Source organism: Aethalodelphis obliquidens, unplaced genomic scaffold (assembly GCF_003676395.1).
Source record: "Aethalodelphis obliquidens isolate GAN/ISIS:26980383/991018 unplaced genomic scaffold, ASM367639v1 scaffold38, whole genome shotgun sequence".
NCBI classification, from domain to species: domain Eukaryota; kingdom Metazoa; phylum Chordata; class Mammalia; order Artiodactyla; family Delphinidae; genus Aethalodelphis; species Aethalodelphis obliquidens.
In genome coordinates, this window is record NW_020837982.1 from 7,701,684 (window position 1) to 7,710,923 (window position 9,240).

Consider the following 9,240-nt stretch of genomic DNA (forward strand, 5'->3'; position numbering starts at 1 on the left):
CGGGCATGACGGTGCCCTCCTGGATCCAGGCAAACTTGTGGGCAAAGCCATGCCGGCCCGGGCCTCCCTCACCCTTGTAGTAGCCGTCCGTGTAGCTGGCGTTGACCAGCTCCTTCAGGCTGTCTGTCTGCCGGGCGATCTCCAGGAGAAGGGGGATGGTGTCGTTCTGCCCGTCGTGCAGGTTGAGCATGGCTTTCAGCAGGCAGGTCTTCCCTGTGTCCGGGTCTGCAAGACAAAATGGGGGTCAGAGCAGGCAGCACGGCAGGGCCACTCCCGGGACCCGGCGGCTTCCGGGCCACCTTTGAATTCGCTGTCCGTGAGATGTTTCTTGCTATTCTTCAGAAAGAGCAGCAGGCTCTCCAGCTCTTCACAGTTATTCTGAGCCACTGCTTCGAAGATCTTCCTGCGATCATAGAGCTTGAGGTTCTCGGCAGCAGAGTCCTGGGATGGCTGCCTAAGGGCCAGAAAACACCTTCGTCTCATACTCTGGTCTCAGCCCTGAGGCCTTCAGAGCCTGTCAGGGGGCACAACTAAACCCCGAGGCAAACCAAAAGGGGAAAAAACACGATACAAAACCCACCGCTCAGTCCAGGCTGTAACAGGGAACAGTGGGGCACGTGTACCCCTGTTGTGTCCCCACCCTGTGTGTAGGCATCATCTAGAAAGTCTTTGCAGCCTCCACTTCCTCCAATACCCAGGCCACTCACTTCTCTGCCTGCTCAGAGGCTGGGGGAGCCTGGAGGGGATGGAGGGCAGGGGTTTGGCTGGCCTCTGCTAAGTGAAAAAGCATCCTCACAGGGCCACAGAAGTCATCCAGCCCTGTGCAGTCCCTGTCCTGCTTCGGAGGAGGTGGGAGGCCTGGTGCGCTCTCACTGGAACTGTTCTGTACTCTGTCTAAAAGCATCCTGCGCCTGAGCCTTCCAACTTAGTCCTCATGATTAGGGCTGGTGAGCGTTCTAAGCCTGGACCCAGAGATCAGCCAGCAGCTAGGATCAGCATATATGCCAGCATGTGTGGCCACATGTCCTGAAGGTCCTATGAGTACAGACGCTGGACCAGGCGACCTCTGGAGGCCCCCCAGCTCCCTAGCTCTATGACCTTCAGCCCATAAACTCGAGTATCACATGGTGTCTCCATGGCTGGGGCCTCAGCCAGCTGGGCCAGTTAGGCTCCTGGTGGAGAGGGAGGCTGAGCTCCAGATGCAGCTTACCTGGCACAGGTGGGACCATCCCCAGGCCTCTGGACGGTGACAACAGGGCTGACTGTGATGGCCGGGCAGGATGCCAGCTGACCTTCCTCATAAGAGCAGTCCATGAGGGATGTGTCCTCCGAATCACCCTTTCCAAAGAGCCGGCTGCGGCTCTTGGCCACAGGGAAGCTGTGGGGCTTGGCTGGAGCTGGCCTGGAGTTAGGGTCTCCATCTAGGGGTTCTGGGCAGGAGTCCTCTTGATGCAGGTCCTGAGATTCCCGTAAGTCTGAGCTCCCCCATTTCTTCATCCTGCCAGATCCTCTGTGGCCCGAGAAGCGGCCTGCGGGCAGCCACCAAGATCGGGTTTGCTCCCAGCTGGAGGGCTGCATGACTCCAGCCCCCACTGCCCTTGTTGCAAAGGCCCCTGTGAAGCAGGACAGCCCAGAAGTCCGACAGCTCCTGCCCCCAGCCTTCCAGAAAGGAAGCTTTCAGGGGTGTTGTACCTCCCACCCCAGAGGCCTCAGGGGGAGCAGTCCTCGCAGCCCCATGGCCAGCAGCCTCCAGGGATGAATGAGCCCCCAGCTTGGAACCATCAGGATGGATGGTTCCTCCTCTTCTCTGGGCCTCAGTTGCCTTGTCTGCAGAGTAGGAATGATAACCACTGCTCTGCCTCCCTCCAAGGTCAGAATACGGGAAACAGGAGGAGAGGCTAATCTCTTGCTGTGCATCTGGGGAGGAGCTCAGGACGGCTCAGCCCCAAAGAGCCGAGCAGTCTGCGTCCCCAGGAGCAAGGTGGCTGCTGGCAGAGACCGGCACTCACACTCCACACTGCATGGGCCCTTGGGTGCTGGGTGTCGCCCCCCCCCACCCCCATCAGCCACGCACTCTCCTACCTTTGCTCTTCGACCTGGCTGCTGCAACTGTTGAGTTTGCAGGGGATTTTTTGCACTTTTTGTCATCTTTGTGAAATTAGTATATTTCAAGCATCCTGGCCCTGAACTTTTAGGCTTTAAGTGATTCAGCGCCGGTGGGCCTTCTGGGCCTGAACACCTGGACTTACACTGGCAGCTGGTGCCAGCACCTATGGCTGTAAACTGCTGTTGATACTGTTTTCCACTCTTTCTTAACCTCCTTTCCTACTCTTCCCCTCCCGACTGGGCACCATCACTCCCTGGTACCCAGCACTGTCCCCCATCTCAGGGACCTTGGCCTCCACAGTGCCCCCACAGGGGGTGCTTTTTCCTCCTTCTCCTCTTGTCCAAACCGCACCACCACTCAGATGCCACCTACCCACTGATGCCACTTCCTCCACGTCCCCTAATCCCTGCACTCATCGTGCTGCTCCCCTCCCCCTCCAGAGGGGCCCAGCTCATTTCATCCCTCCTCACAGCCCTCTTAGCACCATCCACCATGCAGTCTAGCAATTTCTATGCTTAACTGTTATCTCCGCACCCTGCCCCGTGAACTCCACCTGGGCAGGGCACTTACCAGATCCACGTCTTTACGAAAAAAAAAGCTGTGCTGGGAAAGGAGTGAGATCAGATACAGACCCTTCTGGCTCCCATTTCCATAGGAAGTTAGAGAGATTCATGTTCCGGCAGTGGCCGGATTCCAGAAAACAGCCATTGAAGGAATGGGAGGCTTCTTAAGCCTGCATGTTCAAGTGAAAGTTCAGGCAGTGAAAACTCAGAGCATGTGGCTGGGCTGTGACAATAACTCGGCTATGATCTGATGCCCAGATCCACGCGGAAAAAGAGGCAGCCTTACCATTTCGCATCCTGTGAATAGGACAGACGATGACTACAGGCTCGTTTCCACTCCTGCCTGTTGTTCTGCATTCAGGAGGGCCTGAGTCTTTCTCTGATTCATCCATTAGGTGGAAACCCTGCTGCAGGAAGTATGCCCGGCCACAGAAAGCCCCACTTCCAACCAACACCCATGTGTGCATCCCATCATTCAACACCCATCCACTGACACTACTGGGTGCCCAGCCCTGTGCTGGGGGCACAGAGAGGACTGAGACCCCATCGGAGACAGAAACCAGGTGCTGGCTGGGGCAGGGGAATCACAGCAGGGCCCGGGGTGCTGAAGAAGTCTTCGTGGAGGAGGTGACAGATGAGCTGGGCCTGGAAATGGAACAAGGCTGGGCTGGGACTAGGGAAGAGGATGGAGACCCCCAGAGCAGCTGATGAAGAGGAAGTCAGTGGGGTCAGAACCAGATGGCTGTCAGCCCTGAACGCCAAGGAACAAGATGTGGACATTACTGCTCAGATGGCAGGAAGCCATGAGAAGCTTCCCATCGAGGCCTGTTCATAGGATGGGGATCGTATTGGCGATTAAAAGGCACAGGAGGCTAATGAGAATGAGAGGAATTGATGTGTTTGAGCCCATGCTGTGCAAAGGAAAACACTGTTCTAACACTTTACAGGCATTCACTCGCTTTATTTTCACATCTCTAAGAGGGAAATATTTTACGGATGAGGAAACTGAGGCACAGAGCAATTATATTACTTACCCGAGGTCACACAGTTAGTAAAAGGTGGAACCTGGATTTGATCCCAGGCAGCCTGGCCCCTGAGCCTCTCTAGCACTCTACCACCCCCACCGGAAGGCTCAGGGCTCTTTCTCAGTCATGAAAATCAGCCCCAGACCTCACACCAAGAGCTGGGGGCCAATCAGACCAGGCCCTCCCAGCCGTGGGGCCAGGCAGGTGGGGACAATGCCCTTTCATTCAGAAGCCCCAAACCTGTAGCACCCTCCTGCTCAAAACAAGCATCCCAGGAAGCTCAGAACCCCACAACAGACACAAATCAGGTCCAGGCCATACGCCAGGCCTGGCTCTCCCAGGAATGTCTCCCTCTGGATAAGGCTGGCTGCAAAGCCAAAAATAAACCTGCTTCCCAACTAGCAGCTCTTAACAGTCCAACAAGAGAGCACCTATTAGCCAGGAGCCTCAACAAACCTTTCAGTGCTGTTCTTTCTTGCAGCTTTGCCTCATTCTCTGACTGGTCCAAATCTAACCAAACTCAGTAAACATGAAGCAGCCCACACAGTGCTATCAGTCAGTCAGTCAACAAACCCTGGATCTGCCCTGCAGGCCCTGCACCTGATTCCCTACTGGAAACCAAGCTTCTTCCAGGACAGAGGGAGGGACAAGGACTAAGAGGCCATTTGCTCTAGGCTGCGGGGGATGAACAGGGACAAGATAGTCAGCACTGCCAGGCCTGAGGTGTGCCCAGCACGTGCGCCCCATGGCAATGCACCTGTCAGAGCCAAACATTCTACAGAGTTGGGGGAATTTCCAACCGCGATTTGGGGTGTCTGATGGAGATGGTGCTTCTGTTTTACATAAGATTCACAAATTCACCCATCTGGACTAAAGGATGGTCTCGAGAAAAGACTCTGCCCAGCAAAGGCCTGGTTTGGCCTCTGGGTCTTTCTCAACTCTAGAGCCAGGAAGGACACTGCCCATCACCTGGGAGAGGCCTCCCTTCCCCTCTCCCCAGTCCAGGTGAGACATCCTGGGGTACAGCTCTCCTCCTCCCCTCTCTGCCCAAAGCATCCATCTGCGTCTGGCTTCCGTTCGGGCTTTTGGGAGCTGGTCTAGCACCCGGCCTTGATCATTCTCGTCTCCTACTGAGCATCTCCTAAAGAGGGATGGAGAGCTGGGTTTGCAGCCCGTGGATGAAGAGCCAGAGGAACACTGCCAAAAACAGAGAGTGGAGGCTAGACGAGGACCCAGGGCTCCCGCCTGCTGGCCCAGCGCTCCTTCACTCCAGAGAGGACTACGCACTGAATCCTCCAGCCACGAACCGCTGGCCTCTGCAGCAGCCAGAGCTTCTTCACCCCAGGATGCCTCTGGTGCAGATGAGACACAGTGATAATAGCAACCTCCACTATCCCTTACCAAGCGCTCACGATTAGCTAGGATAAATGCCCTGCGACTCCGGTACCACTTAAGACTCACCATGGGCTTTGAGGAAGCCACTGTTATTATCCCCAGGTTTCAGATGGGGTGAGTGAGGCGCCGAGAGGCTAGTTGAACAGCCCGTAGTCACACAGCTGGGAAGAGGCATACCCCAGCTTTTGACAGCTCACTATGCTGTCCAACGCTTTTAGATGTTTCTGAAAGCGAACATCCAACTACAAAAGGGACTCACCAGCTAGACGCAGGCACACCCCAGACCCAGCAGGCGCGGCGAGCTCGAAGGCCGTTCCACTCGAAGGGAGAGTGGAGCTGCTGTGGGGAGAAGAGGTGCCTCCCCTGCCTCCCTCCGTGAGGGTCCACGGCCCCTCCCCGGGCTGCGGCTGCTCCGCACTGACAGGGATGGGCTGTGGGCGCCCTCTGGCACTCAAGGAAAACGTTTCCAGCAATGGTAGCAGCCGCTGTTGCTGAGGCTCCGATTCCCAGAGGACCCCAAAGTCTTTCCCATCATTTTTGCCCTTTTTTTCAGAAACCACTTAGTGCTGGGGCCACAATGCAATTAGCCACACGCAGCCCAGAACCAGCCAGAGCTGGTGACCTCAGCTCTCAAGGAAGAAGGGCGCTGCTCAGGCCTCCCAAACCCACCACTCTTGCAGACAGGGTGGTCTGGGGAAACAGCTCAACAAATGCACTTTCACAGCCAGAGATGTAAATGGAGCACCGCTCCATTTTCAAAATGCAGAAGGAATGGAAAGGGTCACCCATCATGCAATCCTGGCCTGGCAATTAGGGACCTCCTCGTTTTGAGTGCTGCCTTTGCACCAACTCTGTGTGACCTGGAACAAGTGCCTGGCTCTCTTGGGCCTCTCATTCCCTGTGTGCCCAGATCTGGGGCAGGGATGATGGTGGGGGCACGTCTGCATCTGCCAGTTCCGGCCTTTCTCAATTGGGGTTCCTCACGGAACCACAGAACACAGAAAATGATGAGGGTTTATTTTCTAACGCTTCCTAGTATGACCCTAAAGGAACAAGGGAAAAGTTAATTCATCACTTCCAATAGGGCTTTGATGAGGGTTTATTTTCTAACGCCTCCTAGTATGACCCTAAAGGAACAAGGGAAAAGTTAATTCATCACTTCCAATAGGGCTTCATTCCCTCCCGGAAACTGGTTGAGAAAAGTCTCAAAGTCTTTTCAGGCGTGCATACAGGCTGCCGCCCAAAATGCCTGAGAAGCTGACCTAGCAGCTGCCCCTGGGAACTCAATAAGACTCCAATAAGCTGAGGGTCAGACACAGCCTGAAAAGAGCAGCCACATGCCAGAAAGGCCCATTGTAGCCCTGCCTGGAGTAGCTTACGAGCTCCGACCCCTGAGTCAGACACTGAAGTGCAGACACCACATGGATCCGGCATGTCTTTCTACAGTTTACAAAAAGATTTCACCACCCACTCTCCTAGGCCATGCAACAACCCGGCACAGTGGGAGGGTAGAGACTGTCATAGCCATTTTACAGATGAGAACTCTGTGACATCTAGCAATTAGATGATTGCCCAAGTCACACTGCTGGTTGGGCCAGGAAGCCGGGCCCATTCCACCACGCCATACCATGTCCCCTGCTTGCACACCTTTTCATATGTGTGCCGTTTGATATGTGCCTAAAATTGAAGCTAAAATGCTTCAATTAAAATGAAACTTGGGGGACTTCCCTGGCGGTCCAGTGGTTAAGACTCTGAGCTTCCACTGCAGCGGGCTCAGCTTAGATCCCTGGTCAGGGAACTAAGATCCCGCAGGCTGCACAGCCAAAACAAAAATAAAAAATAAAATAAAATGAAATTTTGGAACGACTAAGAACCTACTGTATAGTGCAGGGAACTCTACTCAATACTCAGTAATGGCCTATATGGGAATAGAAGCTAAAAAAGAGGGGATATATGTGTATGTATAACTGATTCGCTTTGCCGTACTGCAGAAACTAACACGACATTGTAAATCAGCTATACTCCAATAAAAATTAATTTGGAGGGGTTCCCTGGTGGCGCAGTGGTTGAGAGTCCGCCTGCCAATGCAGGGGACACGGGTTCGAGCCCCGGTCTGGGAAGATCCCACATGCCGCGGAGCGGCTGGGCCCGTGAGCCACAATTACTGAGCCTGCGTGTCTGGAGCCTGTGCTCTGCAACAAGAGAGGCTGCGATAGTGAGAGGCCTGCGCACCGCGATGAAGAGTGGCCCCCACTTCCTGCAACTAGAGAAAGCCCTCGCACAGAAACAAAGACACAACACAGCCATAAATAAATTAAAATTTTAAAAAAATATTTTAAAAAAATTAATTTTTGAAAAAATGGAACTTGGAATTCGTTCTTTTTTTTTTTGAAATTGTGGTAAAATATGTATAACTTAAAAGTTACTGTTTTAAGCATTTTTAAGTGTACAGTTGAGTAGCATTAAATACACCTCGGTATGGAGACAGTGCTGTGCAGACACTGGGTCAGGCACAGCCCCTGGCTCACACGCTGCCTGGGCCAGGCCGGGGTCTCAGCCCTGAGCTGCCCCCAGGCACAGGGAGGGAGATATCTGAGGAAGGCACTGAGAGAACCGGCCAGCCCAGGAGCAATGTCCAGCAAAGTGGTGGGTCATACTTCTCCACCAGGACCGTCCCCTTAGCCTCCAAGGTGATTTTTGCCTCTGGTGAGGACAACACTTGTCACTAAATGTGTCCCCTTTGTAACAGAGCCATTGGGGCTGACAACATCCCAGAGTCTACCTGGTACCGCACATGCTCCGAGGGCTGCAGGGGAAATCCTGGCCCTTCTCCTCCTTCCCCGACAGCTCCACGTTGGTCTCCTTGGCTGCCTCTCCTCGCCAAGCCTTTCCCCTCCACACAGGTGCTCCTCGGGACCCTTACCTCCTCCTTCCCCTCTCTGAGACCCTCACTCCTCCAAGAACCCACCTGACATTCCCAAGCCAGCGACTCCTTCACCCAGGCGTCCAGCCCTGCCCTCTCCCCTGGGCTCCATCCCTGCCTCCCGGGATCTCCAGGTAAAGACCGCAAACCCCTTCCCCTCAGCACATCCCAAGATGGACCCCTCTTCCCCACATTCCCTCCCTTCAATGCCCCTGCCTATAAAGGCACCAACTTTCTTCTGGTCACCAAGTCCGGCATGCTTTGTCCTCTCGACCCTCTTCTTCTCTGTCCTCGCTGTCTGGGCTGTTTCTGTGGCTCACGTCCATCCCTCACGGCAGCTAGCAGACAGTTCTCACCAGAAGCCCCAAAAGTGCCTCCTTTTCCCAGTCTAGGCTTCCCAGCCTGCCACCTCCCAGTCCCTAGTCCTAGAACATTGTCCTGATCGTGGCCCCCTTACCAATCAAGGCCCCACCCCTCCACCTGGCACCCTGAGACCACATCCCCGGTCCCCTCTCCCACCGTGGCCCACCTCCTCCTGTCACCTAGACACATGTCCTCCCCAGCCACACCCACGGTGCCTGCCTCCACGCTCTTCCCCCCGCCCTCCCTCTGCCCAACATCCATCCCACTCAACCCACCGTTACGGCCCAAGTGGCAGGTGAGACCTATGGACGCTGAGATCCTATCATTCAAATCCCACCTCCTCCAAACGATGCCTTCCTGGGCCTACTGGTACATTTGATCACAATGACAACAAGAATGGCAGACAGAGTGCCAGGTTCTGGGATAAGCACCTTATAGGCACTATCTCATTGGACCCTTGCAAAGTTTCACGAGGTGAGTACAATTTTGTCCCCACCTTACAGATGAGGAAATGAAGAGCAGACAGGCTATGTAACCTGCCCAAGAACAGTGACAACTGTACTAGTCTCAGCTGGAGCTTCCTAAAATTTGTATCGGGCCTTAACTTCTCTGATGTTTGCACCCGGCTTTGCAGATTTTAACGGTTCCTGGGCGACACAGGCTCCGGCGCCCTCCGTTTCCCTTCTCCAAGCCTAACTGCGTGCCTTTCCCAAAGGTGCACGCTGGCCCGGCTTTATCTGAAGAGCACCTGCCCTGAGTGGTTCCACTAAAGTTCAGAAAACAGTGTTGGGACGGGATCTCAGGGCTGGGCCTCACCACCATCAGTGTGGTTTCTGGGTCGTAATTTGAAACACTGTGTTCTTG

The 9,240-nt window shown here is 54.6% G+C and overlaps 1 protein-coding gene across 7 annotated transcripts in view; it reads right to left on the reverse strand.

Annotated features, from left to right (window-relative positions):
* The window catches only part of TRPV1 (transient receptor potential cation channel subfamily V member 1), a 29,428-nt gene extending 22,542 nt beyond the window's left edge, over positions 1–6,886 (reverse strand). For 6 of the 7 annotated variants that reach the window (XR_003437991.1, XM_027130684.1, XM_027130683.1 and 3 more), the window contains exons 1-3: positions 1,211–6,886; positions 300–454; positions 73–225 (exon numbers count right to left, since the gene is read on the reverse strand). Coding sequence is in view for 6 of the 7 variants with exons in the window: in XM_027130684.1 (XP_026986485.1) it covers positions 73–225; positions 300–454; positions 1,211–1,578 (676 nt within the window). In the remaining variant the exon portion in view is untranslated. The remainder of the gene's footprint in view (positions 1–72; positions 226–299; positions 455–1,210) is intronic. The other variant, XM_027130681.1, reaches the window with a different exon arrangement.
* Positions 6,887–9,240: the final 2,354 nt, after the last annotated feature.